We start from the raw sequence: 25353 nt of genomic DNA, 5'->3' as shown, positions 1-25353 counted from the left end.
AAGGGGATGTGCTGGACAGTGGGGGGAGGGGGGAAAGAATAGGGAAACCAGGGCCAGCAAGACATGGGCTCACAGTGCTCAAGTGTAGGGGCACCTAATGCTTGCCACACTGGACTTACAGCTGCCACCATGTTCCACCCCTCCCCGGTATCTGGGACACAAGCAGCTAACACCTCCTTCCCTCCACCATCCCACCCTCTACCCAAATGGGATAGCAGGCGGAAGACGCTGGAGAGGAGGTGGGTGGAAGGAGAGATTGGGGGAAAACGCTGGAGAGGAGGCAAGTAGAAGGAGAGATCAGAAAGACGTACAGAGAGGTGGATGGAAAGAGAGATTGGCGGAAGATGCTGGAGAGGAGGCCATGTGAAAACAGACATCAGGGGAAGATGCTGGAGAGGAGGCCAAGTGGAAGGGGAGATCAGGGGGAGACACTGGACATGGTGGAAAAGTAGATGGGAGGATGTACTGGACAAAGAGGAAGGTGGAAGGGAAGATCAGGGGAAGATCCTGGAAATAGAGAAACATGGGAAATAAGGGGGACATCCTGGACATAGTGGAAAAGGGAGATGGGAGGACGTACTGAACATGGAGGTAAGTGATATGGAAGATAAGGGAGAGATTAGACATGAGGGAAGGGAAGACAGGAGAGATGCCTAATATGGTTGGAGAAGAAGGGAAGAGAGGAGAGATGTTTGACAAGGGTGGGGGAGAGATGGAGAGCTAGATTGAAACAGTAAAAAGAGGGAGCTTGAAGACTGGAGGATGAGAAGGAGACATGAAATTTGAGAGGCAGAAAAGAAATTGGAGAAAGGTGAGTGTGAAAAATCAATGAGGAAATGAAGAAGATAGGAATACAGAAAAGAAATGTCAAATGGACAGGAGGCCTGAACAGCACACTAAGAGGATAGAATAAAGAAGAAAAAGAAACTAGGACCAATATGATTAGAAAAAAAAAACCACCAGACCAAAAAAAAGATAGAAAAATAATTTTAGTTTCCATTTATTGAGTGGAATATGTCAGTTTTGGTAATTGACATCTGCTATCTTTCTATGTCGCACATTACAGGAGCAAATGCATCTCTTTCTATTTCTCTGGTGTTATGCTGCATGCAGAATCTGGCTTTTTGAAGTTTCACATTAATGTTGTCTATATATTTTTACTTTAGTTTGTGGTCACATTCTGTATTTAGAGAGGATCTATTTGTGTTCTGCATGTGTGACTGGGGTCAGTTATTCTGATATAGTATTTCAGTAGTTCAGATATCTCAATAGGGATCACTACGATATTGATGATGCTTCCTCTTCCTAGGAAGGTCCTTGTCGGTGCTGATATGTAATAGTAGATTTGACTTTTGTAGGGTTTTGTATTCGTTCATAATAGTTCTGCTGCTGGAGTGGGGGTATGTTGCTGCTACTGAGATGAAACTAGAATCAGATCTTATAAGAACATATCCTAGTTCTGCTCTGCACACATTGCATGTGAGAAAGACTTCTGTGGATGCAGAATGTATGTTTGCTTTTAACACTGTGTCAATGCAGAGCCAGGGGTCTCTATTTTTTTATATTAGAGTTCCAGACAACATAATTTATCTCAAACAATTTTTGCTGATAAAGTTTACTTTTTTAAGTAAAGCTTGGGCATATAAATTGCATTATTTATTTTTCCTTGGGACAACCATTAAGGGAAGGGAAAGGGAAATGGGACTTGATATACCGCCTTTCTGAGGTTTTTGCAACTACATTCAAAGCGGTTTACATAGATTCAGGTACTTATTTTGTACCAGGGGCAATGGAGGGTTAAGTGATTTGCCCAGAGTCACAAGGAGCTGCAATGGGAATTGAATTCAGTTCCGCAGGCTCAAAGTCTGCTGCACTAACCACTAGCCTACTCCTCCACTAACAACATTCCATGTAGAATCTTCAAATAGTAGCAACATTCCAGAATCTCAAATAGTAGCTACAGCAACATTCCATGTAGAATCTCAAATAGGGAAAGGGAATGGGACTTGATATACCGCCTTTCTGAGGTTTTTGCAACTACATTCAAAGCAGTTTACATATATACAGGTACTTATTTTGTACCAGGGGCAATGGAGGGTTAAGTGACTTGCCCAGAGTCACAAGGAGCTGCAGTGGGAATCAAACTCAGTTCCCCAGGATCAAAGTCCACTGCACTAACCACTAGGCTACTCCTCCACTCCTCAATCTCCTTCCTAATCACAGTTTTCGGAGGGCCTTCTCTTTTGGGAGGCTTGGAAGGGGGATGCCACCTCATTCCTCACATCAGGAAGCAGACTGCCTTGAGCCACCCCTGGAGGTAAGTGCTGTCAGGTAGGGGTAGGGGATAGGATAGAGTGCTGCTTGTGGATGGCCACAGAAAAAAGTGCTGCTTTATGGAGATAGCTGTGGGGAGGGGGGCTATTCTTTTCTATCCATGTGGCACGGTACGGTAGTAACAGTATCTGGCTGTTTTTAAATTAGAAGAACTAAACAGGAGGCAATGCTTTGCTTATGATGATTATTGTGTTTATGTGTTTTTATGAAAATGTGTATGTTAGTTTGTATACCATACAGAATGGTAGATACTGTGGTGTGTAAGTTTTGTAAATAAATAAAATGGGGATGTGCAGGTAAGGAGGGAGAGAGATAGGGAGAAAGAGTTGGGCTTTGGAAAGGGGAAAAGAGTAGGTGTTGGTGTCAGGCCTATTTCTTTAGTATGTCCTGAGCTAACTGGCTTTTCTCTGATATCTGCATAGGAGTGGCTGCCTTGGATTAATACCTGAACAGTTCATGGGTACTCAACTCTGCTCCTTTTAGCTAGAGAGTCCGCAGCCGAGGGACATCGCTTATAATTTTCTTTTATTTGTGATATCAAAGCAGAAACATGATGGCTGGAACATTCAGAACTTTTGTATGCACTGAGCCCTTTTTATCCTTTTGGGGTATGGGAGGTGTCAGCAAAGCCAAAGTGATAGAATGAAATTCCTTTTTCTTCGGTGCTCTTTTTTTTTTGTTTTTCAATTATACGTGCAGTTTTAAGGGGTTTTGTTTTCCTCTTCTTTGCCACTTTCACAGTGAGGAGAGAGCCTGATCATGTCAGGGTGGTAATATATATATTAAAAAAAAAGACTACGGGGAAAGAATGAGATGGGGAACCTCCATGCATGCCTAGACTTCTGGTTCTTTTTGGGCTCAGTACTATTTGGATGACATCATCCTTATGTGTGGCTGATTCATCCCACTTGTCGATGGAGAACCTACACACCGAGGATAAAAACACATGTAAAATTAAGAATCCAGCACATGGTGTTACATACTTGCCACTTGTAAGGTATCCCATTTGCAGAAACAGAGTCGCAGAAGAGGGATCCTTCCTTTACACTGATATCAGATGCGCTAAAAATGCTGAGAAGAAACAGTTCCAAGAGGACAGGCGAAGCCTGTGATACAGCCTCGGCACGTAATCTAGAAACAGAGAAAATGAGCAAATGAGGAAACTATGGCATGTGCAGACATCCAAAAAAAAAAACAATAAAATGACGTGGGAAGTGGACCATTGACTCCAGAGACTGGAACAGCAGGCTCAAACAAAGAGATTTTATTCCAGACTCGACACAGATCTGTGTTTCGGCCACAGGCCTGCCTCGGGAGTCTAAAAAAAACATAAAATAGCATGTGAAACAATATATTTATTGAATAAATAAAACATAAATAAAAATACACTTCCCACTTCATTTTGTTGTTTGTTGATATCGTGGGATTTTGTTGTTCATCCACCTAGGTGGATTGACCTTCCATGTGCAGACATCCAACATGTTTCCATATCAGTTCACAGTGTAAAGAACAAAAATATAACACTAGAAATAAAACATGTGTTCTCTGAAGATAGGAGGATAATCAACCACACAAATGAGGGGTGTCATCCAACAAAGCCAATACAGAGCATTTCTTTAAAAGCTGTAGAAAAGTCTAAAAAGCTATAACTGACATGCATAGGACTTTGTGACCACTAATCTACTATAATAAAACGCACCCTCAACGTTCTGAGGACACTGACGTCACTGAAGTCACTCACACACCGGTTCGTGGTTTCATGGTGGTGAAGCCACAACATCTTCATGCCCCGCCCTCGTGTCACACGTGATGACATCGAGGGCGCAACACGAAAACAAGGCTAATTAACGCACGGGGAGCAGTAGGGAAACACGCGGAGCGTGTTTCTCTACTCCTCCCCTTCCAAAAACTCCCAGCTGCCCAGGACGTCCACATCAACCCGGCCCCTTTCCCCACATAGCCCCGCCCCTTAGAAGTTACCGCCCCGCCCACGGTACCACACTCACCCTCAGCAACGTCCCTCCCCCCCTGTCACCTCCCCTCCCCTTCCCTTACGCGTGTCTCCCTGGTGGTCTAGAGGTACCTGTTCAGTGGGGGCAGGAAAGAAAGAGCCCCCTCTTTCCTGCCCGTAGCGGTGGTGGTAGCATCCTTGCTACATCGTGTGGGAGTCCGGCTCTCGGCGTTTCAAAATGGCCGCCGAGAGTTCAAGCTGCATCGCGAGACTTCAAGGCGGCCATTTTGAAACGCCGAGAGCCGGACTCCCACACGATGTAGCAAGGATGCTACCACCACCGCTACGGGCAGGAAAGAGGGGGCCTCTTTCTTTCCTGCCCCCACCAAACAGGTACCTCTAGACTACCAGGAAGACACGCGTAAGGGGAGGGGAAGGGAGTCCCCTGCCCGCTAGCGCCCGTTTCATCGCCGCCAGAAACGGGCCATTTTTACTAGTCTTATATAATAGCTTACTGCATAGCCAGTTCCAAAAAGGAAGGAGAGTTAGTATGTGACTGATTATCCTGCTTTCCATACAGAGCGTGTTAATACAATTTTGTGTCCTCCACAGACAAACAGGATGCATCAGTCATACAAATGAGAATCACAAGCTAAAGGCAACTCCTCTTCGTGTAAAATTTCAACTTCAAGGTCCACACATTAATCCACAAGATTATCCACGGCTAATCTCATGACTATATGCTCAATCTGATTGACCTTCCAACCAGAAACTTGCAAAGGACACAAGTACAAAACCTATTATGGATCCAACTTCTCCTTCCTAGGCAGCCAACTCTGGAACGCCCTCCCCAGACCTATCCGATCAATCTGTGACTATCTACCCTTCCAGAAAGCACTAAAAACCCATTTATTCAAGCAAGCCTATCCAAATGACCCAGACTAATCTTATGAACCCATCTACCTAACACATATCCATGTGACAACGACATTGACCCAGACTATATCTCCCACCTTACTCCCTTCTCCACTGCCTATCTCTACCTACTCATCTCTTCTATTATTCTGGTACTAGTAAAAAAGCCCCGTTTCTGATGCGAATGAAACGGGGGCTAGCAATGTTTTCTTCTGTGTGCATGTGGGAGTGTGTGTGTCCCTGCCCTCTGGCCTCTCTCCCCTCCCCCCTCTGAGTCCTTCACTGTTACAGAGCCAGCGATTTGATTTCGTGCTCTGCTGTTTTCCTTCACTGACTGTGTTACAGAGAGGGCGGGGCAGACACTCATAGGGAAAGCGGATATCTCGCCCCCTTCACACTTCCGGCTGGAGGCTTCATAGAACGTTGGTGTTGCCTTTATATAGAGAGATATTTAACTTTTACTTTCTCGAACCATATTCTGTATTCCCTATTACTATGTAAGCGCATTGAACCTGCTTTGAGTGGGAAAGCGCGGGATACAAATGTAATAATAAATAAATATACAACAGCAACACATTACAAATAGGCAAAAAAAAATACACTGTTTGTGGGTAAAACAACTCAAATAATACAATGTGCCATGGGTTGGGGGGGGGGGGAAGAACTCAACTCTATTCCTCAAAGAAACTCTGAAGGACAAGCTGATTAAACCTATTTTTGTTTGAGGAGCCATTATGCAAACAACATTGGGAAGTAGTTGTATGACAAGAAGTCCATATTGTAACCTTGCAAATCTCTTCAAAAGAAGACGGTCTTAGATGGGTGACTGACCCAACCCTCAACAAAATGAAACAAGAGACCACAGGTAAGAGGGGCAACCTCAGCTTGAGTCTGCAGTAGAGAATGACACGGGGACGGGGACCCGCAGTAACCACAGGGATGGGGATGGGGACAGGGCCCACGAGGACGGGGACAAACTTTATCCCCGTGTCATTTTCTACTTTGAAGCCTGTTAATGAACTGGACTGTTATTTATGTTTGAGGGATGCAGACAACGATATTTTGATTTTTGGGGGAAAAAAAACAAGCAAACACGCTGGCCACACCTAGCAAAATTTGCATGGGGATCCTGTACATTCCTGCTTCCAGCATATCTTCTAAGAAGACATCTTCTATTGCAGGAAGGACTGTGGAAGACACGAGAGCTAGACTGAATCCTAAGATAGTTGATGACTTCTTATTCATCCACAGATTAAAAAATCATAACAATGCTTCATAGGGCATATTTCTCCCCCACTAGGGCATACAGAACGGGTTGTATTTTGTACCCCTGGACATTTTAACAGGGTGGATTAGGATTCCTTGGGGTAGTAGAAATCAGCTGTTGTTGGGGTTGGAAGGGTAGAGAGTGGTGGTGAGGAGGAAGGGTTATTATAGCTACTCGCTGTTATTATTGTTTTCTATTTCTAACTTATACACAATAGTTGCACAGCATATTGTTCCTTTTTATACTTTAACAAAAAATTTAAATATAAAATCATAATTTTTTGAGGCTTCTGCAGATGAGGTCAGAGCCCATGGGGCCAGAGTGGGGATGGGGACAAAACTTGCAGGGACAGGGCAGGGACGGAGACAGAACATGCGGGGACGGAGACAGAACCTGCGGGTATGGGGTGGGGATGGAGACAGAACCTGCGGGGGTGGGGAAGGCGACAAACTTTGTCCCCATGTCTTTCTGTAGTCTGCAGGGAAAGGAAAGGGAAGAGACATCCCGCTCACCTTCCAGCTCTGCGAACACCTCCAGCTCGGCCTCAAACTGACTCTCAGTCATCCTCCACTCCATACAGACCTTCATACTCGTCCGTAGCGCCTGACCATGGCTCACAGTGAACGGGAACCAAACTGGCATCTGCTGCTCTCCCTCTCTCCATACACAGCTCCAAATAACCACGCCAAAAAGCCATGCTCCATCACTTACAGCTAACCCTTCTGCAGCTCTGTGCGCACACTCCGCCCCTAACCTCACATTGGTCATGTCAGGGTCACGGACGGTGCAGCACAGGGTAACGGGCTCTGATTGGTGGTTCAGCCTGAACAGTGTTATATTCCTGTCTCATGGCTTTGCTCCCGTTCCACTACAGAAGAAAGTGCTATGTGAGCTGCTTGGGTGCTGTGCAGTGTTCGTCATCTTCTGCTACGTCGGTATCCTACGCAGTGTGTAAGCCAGCATGCATGTGGCTCCACTCCGTGTAAGCGAGTTAGGGTATATATGTAATAAAGCACATAGGCCACCCCACGCAGTATCACTTCAAGCTACCAGGAGCGCAACAAGTAAGCGTCGGCAGTTTCTGGCGCCCCCTCTGCCATGCATACCCTGCTTACCACGTTCTGCTGGCCCTGTGCAGGAGATCAAGAAAAGGAGAAAGTCTCCCTTTTTCAACTGTGCAGTTTTCAAGATAAAAGAATACCTACAGGCTCATTTTCGAAAGAGAAGGACGCCCATCTTCCAACACAAATCGGGAGATGGGCGTCCTTCTCTCAGGGTCGCCCAAATCGGCATAATGGAAAGCCGATTTTGGGCATCCTCAACTGCTTTCCGTTGCGGGGATGAACAAAATTCACGGGGTCGTGTCGGCACCATACCGAAGGCGGGACTGGCGCGTGATTTAGAGATGGACGTCCTCGGCCGATAATGGAAAAAGAAGGGTGTCCCTGATGAGCATTTGGACAACTTTACTTGGTCCATTTTTTTTCATGACCAAGCCTCGAAAAGGTGCCTGAACTGACTAGATGACCACCGGAGGGAATCGGGATGACTTCCCCTTACTCCCCCTAGTGGTCACCAACCCCCTCCCACCCAAAAAAAAATTTTTTAAACATTTTTTGCCAGCTTCTATGCCAGCCTCAAATGTCATACCCAGCTCCATCACAGCAGTATGCACGTTCCTGAAGCAGTTTTTAGTAGGTGCAGTGCACTTCAGGCAGGCGGACCCAGGCCCATCCCCCCCTACCTGTTACACTTGTGCTGGTAAATGTTGAGCCCTCCAAACCCCCCCCAAAACCCATTGTACCCACATGTAGGTGCCCCCCTTCACCCCTTAGGGCTATGGTGGTGGTGTACAGTTGTGGGGAGTGGGTTTGGGGGGGGGGGGGGGTTGGGGGGGGCTCAGCACTGAAGGTAAGGGAGCTATACACCTGGGAGCAATTTGTGAAGTCCACTGCAGTGCCCCCTAGGGTGCCCGGTTGGTGTCCTGGCATGTGAGGGGGACCAGTGCACTGTGAATGCTGACTCCTCCCACAACCAAATAGCTTTGATTTGGTCGTTTTTGAGATGGGCGTCCTCGGTTTCCATTATCGCCAAAAACCGGGGATGACCATCTCAAAAACGACCTAAGGTCAACCTAAATGTGGAGATTTGGGCGTCCCCGACCGTATTATCGACACGAAAGATGGACACCCATCTTGTTTCGATAATACAGGCTGCTCTGCCCCTTTACGGGGCCGTCCTGCGAGGACGCCCTTATGACAACTTGGGCTCCCCGTTCGATTATGCCCCTCCTAGTGTTTCAAATTATTGCCTAATGACTACTGTACCTTTTCTGAGAAGCAGTCATTATGTTGCTTGCAGAAACAACAGAAACATTAGCAGGAGGAGGAGGTGCCGAGACAAAATGTTCCCACAGAACCGAAAATGCTTTCATGGCCAATGTATAATTTCCAACCTGATAGGCAACCTAAAAAATAAAATTAGGAATTTTAAATGATCAGATGCTTTTAAAACAGGATGTTTCCAATTTTCAGAAAAAAAAAGCCTAGCGGCTAAAATATCTGGCTATTCTAGCTGGCAACTTTAATCACATCCTAGCTGGCTAGCTTGAATTTAAATTAATTTTAGCTGGTTTGGCCACTAAGCAGCTTACCAAAGATTTACGCCAGATCTATCCACTTGAATCCGTAAGTTAGGCAGAGAGATCTTAATCAAAAGTTCTGTAGAAACTACAACCTATGTCATCTTTTATGGAGTTGTATACAGAAAAAGAAAAAAAAGTCTCTGAAGCAAAATTTTCTGGACTTCTTATACTACAGTGAGACTGAGGCTGGGGCTGTGAAAGTGAACACTGTTCTTCGTTCATAAACATGCAGATTTTATAGAAAATGAATGCGTTTGGGCCTAGATTTGTTAACTTTGAAGAAGAAACTATTTCTAGCAAAAAGGCCTGAAATGTTAAGCAGATTTTTTTCACCAACATCCATTCTCTCATCATCTGACTATGCTATGCGACTACTGATTGAGCAATAAAGAAAACTTCTGATTTGCCCTTTGGTACTAGTAAGTTCTAGTGTAGCCAACAGAAGGGTTACTTCCAAATCTGCGGGCCCGATATTCAGCCCAGCAGCGATTAGTCCACTGCCCCCACCCCCGCATTTTTTCCACTGCTCACCTTCACCTGGAGCAGCCCTGGGGGGGCTCCTCTGCCCCCCTGTGTCTCCATCTCCCCCATTTCTTGTCCCAATATTCCTCCCTGTCCAGTATCTTTTCTTTGTCCTTGACTCTCCCCATATTCAGCTTCTTCCTTCTTTTTTCCCTTCTTCCCATACTATCCTGTCCTGCCAACCCTATCCTGTCCACCCTACCCCACTTGAGTGCCACGCCTCTTCCTCTCTTCCGGGCCTGCCCACCCCCTTGAACAGTCTGACTTCTCTCCCCTTCAACCTTCCTCCTCCAATCAAGTCTCTCTTCCCCCTTCCCAGTGAGCCCTGCATCTCTCCCTCTCGCCCACTCTCCTCCGTAGCCCCAGGCCCCTGTACCTCTCCAGCAGCAGCGATGATTAAGGAAGTTTTCCATCAGCATTGGGGCCTTTTCTCATGTGTGTCCCACCTAGGCGGATAACAGGAAGTTGCATTAAAGTAAGCGGGACACTCCAGAGAAGAGGGCAGGCTCCGACGCTACTGGAAACTATCTCAATCGGCACTACCAGAGAGGAACAGGGGCCTGGAGCTACGGAGGAGAGCTGGTGGATGAGAGGAGGAGAGATGCGGGGCAGGGAGGAGGGAAGAGAAAAAGAGACATAAAGAGGGAGCCAGTAGCGGTTCAGGTGGTAGCGGGAGGTCAGGATTTTATGCGGCACCCCCTGAATGTTCACTGCGGCGCACCAGGGTGTCACGGCGAACAGTTTGGGAACTGCTGATATATTCTATGAACCCCTGTAACTTTCATCTTTTCCTAATGTTAGGTTGCTTGATTATCAGTCTGCTGTCATGATATATTTCCAGTATTGGGTTGGCTTAGATTTATATATCCATCTAAAGGCCTCCATTTACTGGGCTATATGTTGCTGTTTTGAGGGCCAAGGCAGAAAGCTACCACATGCCTAACCATGCAGTTACCGTGGGATGTTACTGGTCGAGCAATGCAGAGAGGGGTTAAGCGTGGTTGTAACTCGTGCAGAAGACATGGCCGCAAAGTGCACTGAAATGGATGCTAATGAGGACATTTTCTATAAAATCTGCATGTGCACATGTCAAAAGTACTGTGGGACACCTCAGCATGCCCCATTGTAGGCCGTTTTAAGCTGCAGTAAGCACGTGTTAGTGCTTACCGCAGCTTGGAAAAAAGGGCCCCTGAATTTGGTTGAAAATAGGACACAAATTTAGAAGCCTAACTTAGGAGCGCAGCTTTTTAAATATCGCACCCCCATGAGAATTATGTCTGCAAGACTGGTTGTAGAAATTGCAGGGAGAACTTATGCAGATACATTTTCCATATAATGTTATGCTGACACTTTCAGACTTGAATGCATAGCTCCACTGAAAATCCACATAACATTATGTGGTTCTTATTCCAAACTGTTCTTAAGAAGTGATAGCCCTCCCCAATACTTCCCTCCCTCTTCATGGCCAGTTATAGTCAATTGAATAGTCCTCTTCAAATCAGTACATATCTGAAAGGTATCCAGGGCTGAAAGACTCTTTAGACTTTCATTCACTGAAAACTGATGGAATGAAAGTCTGAAGCTGCACTGCCCCTGGAGCTAAGGGCCTCTGTGTCCTAAAATGTGGCTTCGTGGGCTTTGGAACAAAGAAGGTGAAGGGGCAGTAGGGGCTTTCCACTTTGAATACATTCAACTCACATTCTGCACAGATGGAATTGAGACAGGTTCTGGTTGATGGCCCATAGTTGATGCTACAATGCCCAGCATCAAAAGAAAGGCCTCAAGAGGAAAATCACTCAGTATAGTAAAGAAGTCATGGTGCTTGACACCAGGAGCTTGATGCACCTAACATGCAAAGCAAACACTTTGACAATCCTCCTGTTCAACTCTACCTCAAAGAATGCCAAAACAATCACTGGGCGTCAACATCCTAGAGCAGGTCAATGTCAATGGCTTCATACCTCCTGACGCCATGTATTAATGTACAGTGCTTGGCACTAACTCTCTTCAGTTCCTTGTGCAAGTGCTCAGAGTGTTGCTCACGGTGCCACAGAAGGAATTAGATCTCTATCAACTCCTGCCTATTCTTTGACCAAGAAGCCAAAGAGGTTGAGAGCCTTTTGGTGCAGTTTCATAGTCCTCAGGTTGAGCCACTGATACCAAACTTGAAGAAACTGGACTTTAGTTTATAGACAAGGAAGTCTCAAGTCCAAGCCATTCTGAGTGACATCTTCATGTAAATGTCAGCCAGAATGTTATGACCCTATCCTAACACTTGTAGAAAACCTTGTGATGGGCACTAATGGACATCTTCTGTTTTCACTTAGGAAGAAACTTAGTCTGGTTTTTGGAGAGGTGTGGAAATTGAAATGAAACAAGACATTTTCCTCTTCAGGAAGACAGCCCAAAGATTTAAAAGAAATTTAGCCAGGTGGTCTATTAGCAATGGCCACATTAAAGCTGGTCATGGACCAATTCAACAGTATTAATGAAAACAATAAAACTTTAAAAGTACCACAAACCGAACTACAGAAAACTAAAATGAATTTTGGCAGGAAAGCCAGAAAAAGGACAACAAAAATATCCTGACACATTTTGTAAGGCCACAGGAACAAAGACTCATCCGAAGATCTTAGTAATCAAAAGGAACTGAAATGAGTCACAGGTTCTCTGCGGCATGAGAAGTACTGTTCATGAGTAGTGAAAGGCTTTTACATCTCCAGAGAGTGGAGGAGTGGCCTAGTGGTTAGGGTGGTGGACTTTGGTCCTGGGGAACTGAGGAACTGAGTTCGATTCCCGGCACAGGCAGCTCCTTGTGACTCTGGGCAAGTCACTTAACCCTCCATTGGCCCCATGTAGCCGCATTGAGCCTGCCATGAGTGGGAAAAGCGCGGGGTACAAATGTAACAAAAATAAAATAGATACTATTGGAGATCTACATGGAATGTTGCTATTCCACTAGCAACATTCCATGTAGAAGCCTGCGCGGCCACATTGGTGATCTGCAAGGGCCGACTTCTACATGGAATGTTGCTAGTGGAATAGCAACATTCCATGTAGAATCTCAAATAGTAGCAACAGTGGGGAGTGGCCTAGTGGTTAGGGTGGTGGACTTTGGTCCTGGGGAACTGAGGAACTGAGTTCGATTCCCGGCACAGGCAGCTCCTTGTGACTCTGGGCAAGTCACTTAACCCTCCATTGCCTACCACATTGAGCCTGCCATGAGTGGGGAAAAAGCACGGGGTACAAATGTAACAAAAAAAAAAAACTCTGGAAAATTTAGCACCAAGGTGACCTAGCTGTCTTCAGATAATCATTATAAGCAATAATGTACATTTGCTAATAAAAATGTTTTTTTTTTTACCTGCATCATGTATGCCCAACTAACAAGAACAGAAAGTTGTGGATAGGCGAGGATTGGTTTTGTTGATACACCTACGGCATCACCAATAAGTTTTCCATTTGCCGAATAAGCTGCAACTGCCAAATGTGTACTTCTCATTGGCTTCTAGGCCATTGATTCCAAAAGGTTATCTCCAACAGCTGGGATCTGTTCACAAAATGGATTTTAACTGGTATATAATTATGGATACGCATAGAAAAAGAACAGTATATTAAAGCCCTTTTATCTTAAGATTTCTTGAATGTGGGAAAACACATACAATTTTGCCTTCTGAAACAATGACCCAATAGCAAACCAGCACTTTATAGCACAAAACATTTAGCATTCCTCAGATACAACAGTTTCAGAGATGAAGTATGTCATATCTAGTTCTTCAGTTTGTGCTTTTAATTTATAGATAGTTTAGCGCACTTGAGAAATACCAAACTTAGCAAAGTATATGCTTACACCTCATGCCTTCAAATCTAAGAGCGAGAGAGTAGTACTTGTTGTGATAACGAAAGTGACAATAAGAAATTTGGACAGGTGTTCGTTTAATGATGTGAGAGAACAACCATAATAAACCTAATAGAACATCAATAGAGACACAAGTTTGAACCTTATCTCACCTTTTTCTCCTGTACCTGGTATGTGGTAATCATTTATCCTGATGTTTGTACAAGATCCTGAAGTTTTTCGACCAAGTATACAGTACCAAGAGACCTTCCAACAAGAATATTCAAGAATTTAGTGGGGGTCCAAGGAAACAAAGGGGCAGACGATCTGCAAACTCCAAAGTGGAAACTGTACAAAGCAGATAGTTGATAAACTGAGATGTATTTTATTAATATAACAGAATTAAAATATGTATACAGAAACTCATATACATATCATAGCCCGACCACAGGCCGTTGTTTCGCCCTACTGGGATGCTTCAGGGGCTAGAAAATAATAAATAAATAATAAATTATGCGTCTTAACATCTAAATAAAAGCATAAAATGATAACATAAGATTGCATAATTTGAACATAAATAATATTATAAAAAATACTTAAAAAGGAAGGTATAACATTAAAAACAGATATAGATTTGTCGTATCAAAAACAAAATGACATAAAATATATATGTATATACATCTATAATTACATGATATTAATTTATATGTAATTATAGATGTATATTCCACTAGCAACATTCCATGTAGAAGCCTGCGCGGCCACATGGTGATCTGCAAGGGCCGACTTCTACATGGAATGTTGCTAGTGGAATCTCAAGTAGTAGCAACAGTGGAGGAGTGGCCTAGTGGTTAGGGTGGTGGACTTTGGTCCTGGGGAACTGAGGACTGAGTTTGATTTCCCACTTCAGGCACAGGCAGCTCCTTGTGTCTCTGGGCAAGTCACTTAACCCTCCATTGCCCCAGGTACAAATAAGTACCTGTATACAATATGTAAGCCGCACTGAGCCTGCCATGAGTGGGAAAGCGCGGGGTACAAATGTAACAACAAAAAAATAATAAAAACTTGGGGGGGGAGGGAAAATTCTATAAATGGTGCTCACAACTTGATACAGAAATAACTCAATGCTAAGCACTATTTTATAACGGGTTTGCACCAGGATTAGTGCCCTTTATAGAAGGTGCGTAGAGCTAATTCTTCTGCCTAAAACTGAGTGCCAGTACTTATGCCAGCTGAAAACCTGGTGTAAATGCCGGTAAATAACAACAACAAAAAAAGGAAGAAAAAAAACCCTACCTAAAGAACATCTTGAAGGGAAAGTAGGGGGTGGGACAAGAACCTCCAGCAGCCAGGCGTAAATACCCAATATTTAACATATTATAAATGATATGGAAATCGGGACAATGAGTGAGGTGATTACATTTGCAGATGATACAAAACTATTCAAGGTTGTTAAAACACATGTGGACTGTGAAATATTGCAGGAAGACCTTAGGAAACTGGAAGACTGGGCATCCAAATGGCAGATGAAATTCAATGTGGACAAATGCAAAGTGATGCACATTGGAAAGCATAATCCGAATCACAGTTACCTGATGCTAGGGTCCACCTTGGGGGACAGCACTCAGAAAACGATATAGGTGTTGTTGTAGATAATACGCTGAAATCTTCTGCTCAGCGTGTGGCGGCGGCCCAAAAAAGCAAACAGGATGCTAGGAATGATTCAATTCAAGCTTCTCCTTCTTACCTACAAATGCACTCAGTCTGCTGCCCCTCACTATCTTTCTACCCTCATCTCCCCCTTACGTTCCCGCCCGTAACCTCCGTTCACAGGGATAAATCCCTCCTCTCAGTACCCTTCTCCACCACCGCCAACTCCAGGCTCCGCTCATTCTGCCTCGCCTCACCCTATGCTTGGAACAACCTTCCTGAACCCTTACGCCAAGCCCCCTCCCTGCCCGTCTTCAAGTCTTTGCTTAAAGCCCAACCTCTTCAATGCTGCGTTTCGGCACCTAACCCTTACCGTTCAGTGAATCCAGACTGCCCCAATTTGACTGCCCCTATCGGGACCGACCGTTCACTTGTCTATTAGATTGTAAGCTCTTTGAGCAGGGACTGTCTCTCTTTGTAAATTGTACAGCGCTGCGTAACCCTAGTAGCGCTCTAGAAATGTTAAGTAGTAGTAGTTGTATCACTCCATGGTGCGACCACACCTGAGAACTGCGTTCAGTTCTGGTCGCCGTATCTCAAAAAGATACGGCAGAATTAGAAAAGGTTCAAAGAAGAACGACCAAATGATAAAGGGGATGGAACTCCTCTCATAGGAGGAACAGCTAAAGAGGATAGGGCTCTTCAGTTTGAAAAAGAGATGGATGAGGGGAGATATGATTGAGGTAGAATGAGTAGAAGTAAATAGATTTTTTTTTTTACTTGTTCCAAAACTACAAAGACTAGGGGAAATGACATGGAAATACTTTTAAAACAAATAGGAGGAAATATTTGTTTTTCACTCAACAAAAAGTTTAAACTCTTGAACTCTTTGCCGGAGGATGTGGTAACGGTGGTTAGTATATCTGGGTTTAAAAAAGGTTTGGACAGGTTCCTGGAGGAAAAGTCCATAGTTTGCTACTGAGACAGATATGGGAAGCAACTGCTTGCCCCAGGACTGGTAGCATGGAATGTTGCTAATAATGGGTTTCTGACAGGTACTTGTGACCTGGATTGGCTACTGTTGGAAACAGAATACTAGGCTAGATGGACCATGGTCTAACCCATAATGGCTACTCTTATGTTCTTATATTCTTTATTGACAAAGCATCCAAATTTGAAATACCTGACACGGGACCGTTGTTTCAGTGGAGACCGCCTGCTTCAGGTGGTCTATCAGCTGCACTTTGAGATGAAAGTTGATAGTACAGCAACATACAAATCCAGCAATAAAAGACCACTGTACCCAGCTCAAGGCATTTTGGCACATAAACAGAACCATTCAAGAACTCTATGTGCAAATTTTGAGAATGCCCCAGCTCGCCATGCCCCTTCTCTGGCCATGCCTCCTTTTGAGTTGCGCGATATAGGATTTAGGCACCGGGATTTATAGAATAGTTCGCAAGCAGATACGGGTGCACATCCATAAGGTCATTAAAGCCAATTAATTCATAGTTAATGGCTCATTACCTGATTTAGTTGCGGCAACATCTTGGATTTGCATCAAACTTTCGGCACTATATATACAATCTGGGGGGTGTGCATTGTCAATATATGCACACAGTTTTACCGCTAGACAGGATGCCGTTTTCACCCTAGCCTTTGAAAGCCAACGTCATAATCTATAATGTGGTTGGCCTTTTGCTGAAAAATAACATAGTAACATAGTAGATGACGGCAGAACAAAGACCTGCACGGTCCATCCAGTCTGCCCAAGAAGATAAATTCATATGTGCTACTTTTTTATTTGTACTGTCCTCTTCAGGGCACAGACCCTATAAGTCTGCCCAGCACTATCCCCGCCTCCCACCACCAGCTCTAGCACAGACTGTATAAGTCTGTCCAGCCCTATCCCCGCCTCCCAACCACCAACCCCGCCTCCCACCACCAGCTCTGGCACAGACCGTATAAGTCTGCCCAGCACTATCCCTGCCTCCCACCACCGGCTCTAGCACAGACTGTATAAGTCTGCCCAGCACTAGCCCCGCCTCCCAACCACCAGCTCAAATGGTAAAGAAATTTTTTTTAATGTGTTACAATTGAGAACTGATGGGCATGACGACTACTCTTGCTGTACCACTTTTCCTGAAAGACATATTGTAGAAAAATGAATAAAGACCAAAGACAAACGTTACCTTCGAATCTGAGAAAACAGAGCTGGTTTAAATGTCATAGAAGAAGTTGTTCTGGAAATTAATATAGGCGAAGGCGGGACACTGCTTTCTTTCGTGTAGAGAGTCTGTTCGTTTGACAGATGATAATAGTGCAGCTTCTTCAGCTTCTGCTTTCTGTATTAGCATAAATGCTTCCTATAACAAAGCATGATGAGAAACTCCTTTTGGCAAAGTCCGTAATATACAAGGAATTAAGTACAGGCAACAGTGCACAATAGACCTGCTAATCTCACTATTATTTCTTTGGGTAACGTGGAGGGGCATAATTGAACGGAAACGTCTATCTCCATGGGCGTTTATCTCCGAGAACGGGTCCGTGAAGGGGCGGACCGAACCGTTATGGATCCTCAGAAGCTTAGCTGAAAATTGGGTGGCGGAGCAGGTGGGGGGAAGAGGGGGTGGTGGTTGGGAGGCGAGGATAGGGGAGGGCAGACTTATACGGTCTGTACCAGAGCGGTGATGGGAGGCGGGACTGGTGGTTGGGAGCGGGAAATACTGCTGGGCAGACTTATATGGTCTGTGCCCTGAAAAGGACAGGTACAAATTCAAGGTAAGGTATACACTATGAGTTTGCCTGGGCAGACTGGATGGACCATGCAGGTCTTTTTTCTGCCGTCATCTACTATGTTACTATGTATTTTCGAAAAAATAGACGTCCATGTTTTATTCGACAATTTGGGAGCTGGGCGTTTTTTGCTTTTCAGCGATAATGGAAAATGAAAGCGCCTAGCTCAAAAACGAATAAATCCAAGGCATTTGTTCGTGGAGGGGCCAGGATTCGTAGTGCACTGGTCCCCCCTCACATGCAGGACACCAACCGGGCACCCTAGGGGGCACTTTTACAAAAACAAAAAAAGGTAAAAGAGCTCCCAGGTGCATAGCCACCCTTCCCTTGGGTGTTGAGCCCCCCCAAATCCCCTCAAAACCCACTGCCCACAAGTCTACACCATTATTATAGCCCTAAGGGGTGAAGAGGGGCAACCTACATGTGGGTACAGTGGGTTTGGGGGTTGGACGACCTAATAAGCATTAAGCAGCAACAATTGTAACAGGTGGGGGGGGGATGCGGCCTGGGTCCACCTGCCTGAAGTCCACTGCACCCACTAACAACTGCTCCAGGGACCTGCATACTGCTGCCAGGGAGGTGGGTTATGACATTTGATGGTGAAAATTAAAAAGTGTGAAACATCATTTTTTGTGGTGGGAGGGGGTTTGTGACCACTGGGGAGTCAGGGAGAGGTCAATCCCGATTCCCTCTGGGGTAATCTGGTCATTTAGGGCACTTTTTGGGGCCTTATTCGTGAAAAAACAGGGTCCAGGAAAAGTGCCCTAAATTCTAGCTACAAACGCATACTTTTTTCCATTATTGGCGAAAGGCGCCCATCTCTCCTCGGCCGATAACCACGCCCCAGTTCCACCTTTGCCACGCCTCGACACGCCCCCGTCAACTTTGTACGCTTCCGCGATGGAGGTGCAGTTGAAAACGTCCAAAATCGCCTTTCCCTTATACGATTTATTCGTTTTTTGTGAGATAAACGTCTATCTCCCGATTTGGGTCGAAATCTAGGCGTTTTTCTCTTTCAATTATAAGGTGGATAGTAACATAGTAGATGACGGCAGGAAAAAGACCTGTATGGTCCATCCAGTCTGCTCAACAAAATAAACTCATATGTGCTACTTTTTGTGTATACCTTACCTTGTTTTTGTATCTGCCATTTTCAGGGCATAGACCGTAGAAGTCTGCCCAGCACTAGCCCCGCCTCCCAATCACCAGCCCGCCTCCCAACCACCAGCTCTGCCACCTAATCTCAGCTAAGCTTCTGAGGATCCATTCCCTCGGAACAGGATTCCTTTATGTTTATACCACGCATGTTTGAATTCCGTTACCGTTTTCCTCTCCACCACCTCCCGCGGTGAGAGCATTCCAAGCATCCACCACTCTCTCCGTGAAAAATACTTCCTGACATTTTTCTTGGGTCTGCCCCCCTTCAATCTTGTATCATGCCCAACCTAGTCTGATCTTGTTAAAACCACCATGAACCTTCAAGGTATGGTGCAGTCTATAAATACAATTTGTATTGTATTTTACTGAATGCAAGGACTACATGCTCTGAACAATTACAAATCAAGAGAAATATATTTATTTTCTAATAAATAAACTTCCTTCATTGTAATATAATTTTCCTGCTAACACTATAGCTTTGACCATACTTGTGCTTGAAAATAATCAGGTTCCTTTCTCATAGAATCTGGATTCTGCACACCACAAGTTTGATTAAAAACACTGCATCTGCATACATACCCAGAGCCTGGAACTTCTTTAGAATCATCCAACAGTATCCAAGCCAGACTATTTATGATAATTACAATAATGAAAGACCATATTTTACCTCCGAGCAAAATAGCCTCTGCACACATGGCTATCAGCTAATGACAACCTGAAACTAAAAGCCACAGTGCTTTACAACAGCTGACTTTGCACCGCATTTGGAAAGACAGGATGATGTCATATCTTCACAGAGAGACAAATTGCTAAGGAAACCCATCATTCCAAATTTATGGATTTAAATTCCTGCTAAACTTTTGTATCAAAAGCATTTATTGGATCATCCTATTTAGCATATAAATACTATGATAGATCATAACTGTATACTAACAATCGCATTACACACACAAAAAAAAACAAAGAGGTGCCTTCCCCCCCCCCCCCCCACCGACCTCTTGCAGCAGTCTCACGAGGTTGCCCTAGAGGTCATGGCAGCCACTTTGAGAGCAAAACCAGCATGGCAGGAGTGACTGGGGGATCACTCCTGCTCTAACTACACCCCTAGATTGCCAGAGATTGTAGATAGGCCTGAGGGGGAGGGGCACCTATAGGTGGACATGGTGGAAAGGCAACTTTTGGAGGGGAGGGGGAGGAAAAGAGACAAACAGGACAAAGCACAAATTTTCAGCTTTCACTGAAAACACACAGCCAGTTTCAGCAGAAACTGAAACCACTGCCGTAGCCTTTGGCCGAAACCAGACAGAAAAAGGATTTTTGGCCAGTTTCGGCACCATCACCGAAACCGAAATTCGGTTGGCCTCTATGGTATGGGCTCCTTTTACTAAGCTGTGGCTACAGCGTAGCCGTAGCACACCCTTACTCTGTCTTTCCTGCATGCTAAAGCCCATTTTTACAGCAGCCAGAAATTAGCCGATTTTCCATTTTCCAGATGGCCATGCAATGTTGCCACTAGCACACAGCCAATAACAAAAATTAGCACAGGAGCACTTACTGACATCTGTTTTGTAGGGGGTAAAGACTAATGCACCAATCCTGTGCTAAACAGTTTGCGCATGGTAATGCAGATATGCTAACTGATTAGTGCAGAACGCTCACTCTCCACTCCCAGATATGCTCCTTCTGCATAAATTATTTTTCAGTTCACAGTTTGTGTGTGCAGATTGCACAATTACCGTGGGATGTATCGGCGGGCATTATCCCGAATTAAGCCCTTTTAGTTTTAAACATTTTTATTGAGAATGCACAATAATTACATACTCATTTAACTCAATAACCACATCCAAAATACAACATCAATGCTAAGTACAATTGGACACCCATTCCCAACTTTTGTTGTTACTATCCTTCATCTACCAAAAGATCCAACCCCCCTCCCTCCCCCTCTCCCTATGCTCCCTTATCCTATTACTATCCCCTGCCCACTCCCCCCTATCCCCCCTAAACCATCCCGCCTCCTAACAGCCTCCTTTAATCCACTCCCCTCAACAATCCCCCCCCCCCTCCCCAAGAGTAACTCCTGGCTCTCCAAAGTATATGTAGACACAGCACTCGACCATATGCCTCACAGCACGTTAAGTACTAGGCTCTTGCCTCTAGTAGATAAGGTATCTATGTAGGCCCCCCCACACCTTCAAGAAAGATTTTTTACGTTTTTGGGAACTCCTAGACTCTCTCGCCTCCCACATCATCAACTGGTGCACCAAATTACACCAATGCCAATATTCCGGAGCAGCGTCCGATGTCCAGTAACACAGTATACACTTTCTCGCTAATAAGCATAATTTGCGAAATAGCAAGGTGCCCTCCGCCAAGTTCCCCCTAAAGGAGCCAGGCATGTCCAGTAACAGTTGAGCTGGAGTTCCCACTACCTGAATTAAGCCCTTTTAAGCTGCAGTAAGCACGCACTAGGAGCCCTATAAATTGCAGTAAATAATTTGTTTGAATATACATAACAGGAATCCAGGGTCCAGCTTAATCACTGATCTTAAAATGATGGCAGCTGAGCTCCCAATCTAGGATATATGATGATCTTACTGCAAGGTGGGGGTCGGGATTTAGGGAGATTAGGTACTGTTATAGAGCCTCTAAAACTTATCAGGCGGATCCCTGAGATCTCGGTGAGCATTGAGTTAAGGGAGTGCCAATTTCGAACTCTACATAGGGCACATTTCACCCAAGATCGAATGTTTAAGATAGGGGCAGTAGAGACCCCGGTATGTCAGAAGTGTAAGCATGGGACTAGCTCATTTTTTCATTCCTTTTTGGGAATGCCAGAAGGTGAAGGTTTTTTGGAGAGCCTGTTTTAAACTATCTGGAGAGGCTGTTGGGCTGCGATATACCGCTTTCTCCTGCAGCTGTATTATTGGATAATTATGAAATCTTTCGCATTCGCAATAGGTCACATAGAGGGGCATAATCGAACATCGCCGGGCGATCTATTTTGGCGGTGGTGCAACAGCTGACCGGAACCGTATTATCGAAAAAGATGGCCGGCCATCTTTTTTTTCGATAATAGGGTTTAGCCCGGCCAAATGCCAGAGTTCGCCGGGTTTGAGATGGCCAGTTTTGTTTTTCAGCGATAATGGAAAAAAATGCCGGCGATCTCAAACCAGGCGAAATCCAAGGGCAATTTGGTCGTGGGAGGAGCCAGCATTTGTAGTGCACTGGTCCCCCTCACATACCAGGGCACCCTAGGGGGCACTTCTAAAAGTTTAAAGAATACAAAAAAAGCTCCCAGGTGCATAGCTCCCTTACCTGGGTGCTGAGCCCCCCAATCCCCCCAAACCCACTCCCCACACCTCTACTCCATTACCATAGCCCTTATGGGTGAAGGAGGGCACTTACATGTGGGTACAGTGGGTGTTGGGGGGGTTTGGAGGGCTCAACACTTAGCACCACAAGTGTAACAGGTAGGGGGGGATGGACCTGAGTCTGCCTGCCTGAAGTGCACTGCACCCATTAAAAACTGCTCCAGGGACTTGCATACTGCTATCAGGGACCAGAGTATGACATTTGAGGCTGGCCATACAGGCTGGCACAAAAAAGTGCTTTATTTTTATTTTTTTCGTGTGGGAGGGGGTTGGTGACCACGGGGGACTATGGGAGGTCATCCCCCATTCCTTCCAGTGGTCATCTGGTCCATTGGGGCACCTTTTTGAGGCTTGGTCGTGAAAATAAAAGGACAGAGTAAAGCCGGCGAATACTGCTTAATGCCGCTTTTTTTTTCCATTATCCGCGAAAACCGGCCATCTGGTAGCCACGCCCACGCCCCGCCCATGTCCAGCCTTCGCTTCACCAGTGACGCGCCCCTTTGAACTTTCGCTGGCGAGGCAACAGGAAAGCGGTGATGCTGTCAAAAAAGCAGCTTTCGATTATACCGATTTTGCCGCTTTTCCGAGATCACCAGCCATCTCCCGATTTATGTCGGAAGATGGCCGGCGATCACTTTCGAAATGAGCTGGATATGTCTTGCCCCATCCTTGGCCACCCTTTAATCTAGACTGAAAGCCCACCTCTTTAACATTGCTTTTGACTCGTAACCACTGTAACCACTCGCCTCACCTACCCTCCTCTCTTCCTTCCCGTTCACATTATGATTTGATTACTTTATTTATTTTTTGTCTATTAGACTGTAAGCTCTTGAAGCAGGGACTGTCTTTTTCTATGTTTGTGCAGCGCTGCGTGCCTTGTAGCGCTATAGAAATGCTAAATAGTAGTAGTAGTCGTATAATACTCGTTTCTTAGAAAGGATGGGGTTCTGGGCAAGAAAGTGATCCTTGGGGTCTGGGTTGGGGAGGAAGCTCCATCTTTTTGGACATGGAGAAATCGATTGCATGGCTTGATGCTTTAGAACGCCAGTTGCAAGACAAACCCCTAAAAGATTAAAGTTTTTCATGCAGTATGGGGTGTGTACGTTGGTCCCTTCCGAATAGGGCCAGGAGTCTTCTCTTGAACTCTTTATAGATTGATGGCTGATTTGTGAGGGTTGAGATGCTCCATTATAGTCAGATATGGTAGAGCATACCGGGTGGGAGACGAAGTCGCGCGGGTCCTGTCTGGTTGGATCCCCTCCTCCTTTCCCTTTCTTTTTTTTTTTTGGGGGGGGGGAAGAGCTGACGAGGGAAGTGGGAGGGTTTGGGAGGGGTGGGATTGTTTGTGGTATAAATCTTGATGATGGTCATCAGATGGTAATAACAGTTGAAGCTGTTCAAATTGATGTATGTATTCAAATGCTATACTATTTGTTTTATTTATTATTGCACTTGTATCCCACATTTTCCCACCTATTTGCAGTCTCAATGTGGCTTACACAGACCTGTTATGCATTGCCATTCCAGGGTAAGAGTTACAACTTGGTGTTACAAAATCTCAGGATAACAAAAAGAACTAATCAAATAGTTAAAGAAAGAAGGCTTCAGGGCAGGGTGGAGTGGTGAAGTGTTATAGTTAAGTTATGGACTTTCGAGGTAGGCTTTGTTGAAGAGGTATGTTTTCAGAGATTTGCTAAAGTTGGTTATTTCGTTGATTGTTTTCAAACTAGTTGGACAGACTTGTACGGTCTGTGCCAGAGCCAGTGGTTGGGAGGCAGGGCTGGTGGTTTGGAGGTGAGGATAGTGCTGGGCAGACTTATACGGTCTGTGCCAGAGCCAGTGGTTGGAAGGCGGGGCTGGTGGTTGGGAGGCGGGGATAGTGCTGGCAGCAGACTTATACGGTCTGTGCCAGAGCCGGTGGTGGTGGAGGCGGGACTGGTGGTTGGGAGGCGGGGATAGTGCTGGGCAGACTTATACAGTCTGTGCCAGAGCGGTGGTTGGGAGACAGGGCTGGTGGTTTGGAGGTGAGGATAGTGCTGGGCCAGACTTATACGGTCTGTGCCAGAGCCAGTGGTTGGAAGGCGGGGCTGGTGGTTGGGAGGCGGGGGATAGTGCTGGGCAGACTTATACGGTCTGTGCCAGAGCCGGTGGTGGGAGGCGGGACTGGTGGTTGGGAGGCGGGGATAGTGCTGGGCAGACTTATACGGTCTTTGCCCTGAAGAGCACAGGTACAAATCAAAGTAGGGTATACACAAAAGGTAGCACATATGAGTTATCTTGTTGGGCAGACTGGATGGACCGTGCAGGTCTTTTTCTGCCGTCATCTACTATGTATGTTACTATGTAGTTGGTAGGTCATTCCACAGCCGCGTGCTCGTGTAGGAAAAGCTGGACGCATGTGTTAGTTTGTATTTTACTCCTTTGCAGCTGGGGAAGTGTAGATAAGAAATGTGCGGGCAGATTTTTTAGCATTTCTGGGAGGGAGGTCTACGAGGTCTAGCATGTAGACGGGGCGTCTCGTAAATAATTTTATGAACAATCGTGCAGATCTTGAACATGGTGCGCTCTGTATTGTTGTATGGTTTATATTGAATGTGTCATCAATAAAAATTGTTGAATCATAAAAATGAATGTATGATTTTACAAGGATTTGTGGATGAGTGTAACACAATAAATATTTCTGTAGATAAATACAGGGCAAATTTAAAATGCAAATCTAAGGAAACAATTCTGGGATTATAAAGACCAAGCAAAACAAGAATTCAGGTCACCTTAATAAGCTGATCTGGAGGAGGATTGATCAAAGCACGATTAAATGTCAACGCAGCCTTCGCAGCAGGAAGATTGCTTTAGATAGATCGTTCTGGTTGATTTTATTCATTAGCTCTGGTTCTGTAAATCAAA

The 25353-nt window shown here is 45.2% G+C and overlaps 1 protein-coding gene across 1 annotated transcript in view; it reads right to left on the bottom strand.

The window, feature by feature from the left end:
- CFAP54 (cilia and flagella associated protein 54) overlaps positions 1-25353 on the bottom strand; it is a 276413-nt gene that overhangs the window by 181092 nt on the left and 69968 nt on the right. Inside the window, 10 exon segments of the mRNA XM_030214871.1 lie at positions 3318-3465; positions 8795-8934; positions 12998-13117; positions 13119-13183; positions 13645-13738; positions 17245-17263; positions 17314-17424; positions 17426-17487; positions 25221-25274; positions 25277-25341. Of these exon segments, the coding sequence (XP_030070731.1) occupies positions 3318-3465; positions 8795-8934; positions 12998-13117; positions 13119-13183; positions 13645-13738; positions 17245-17263; positions 17314-17424; positions 17426-17487; positions 25221-25274; positions 25277-25341 (878 nt within the window).

Source organism: Microcaecilia unicolor, chromosome 9 (assembly GCF_901765095.1).
Source record: "Microcaecilia unicolor chromosome 9, aMicUni1.1, whole genome shotgun sequence".
In the NCBI taxonomy this organism is placed as follows: Eukaryota; Metazoa; Chordata; class Amphibia; order Gymnophiona; family Siphonopidae; genus Microcaecilia; species Microcaecilia unicolor.
This window is presented reverse-complemented; position numbering and strand designations above follow the sequence as displayed.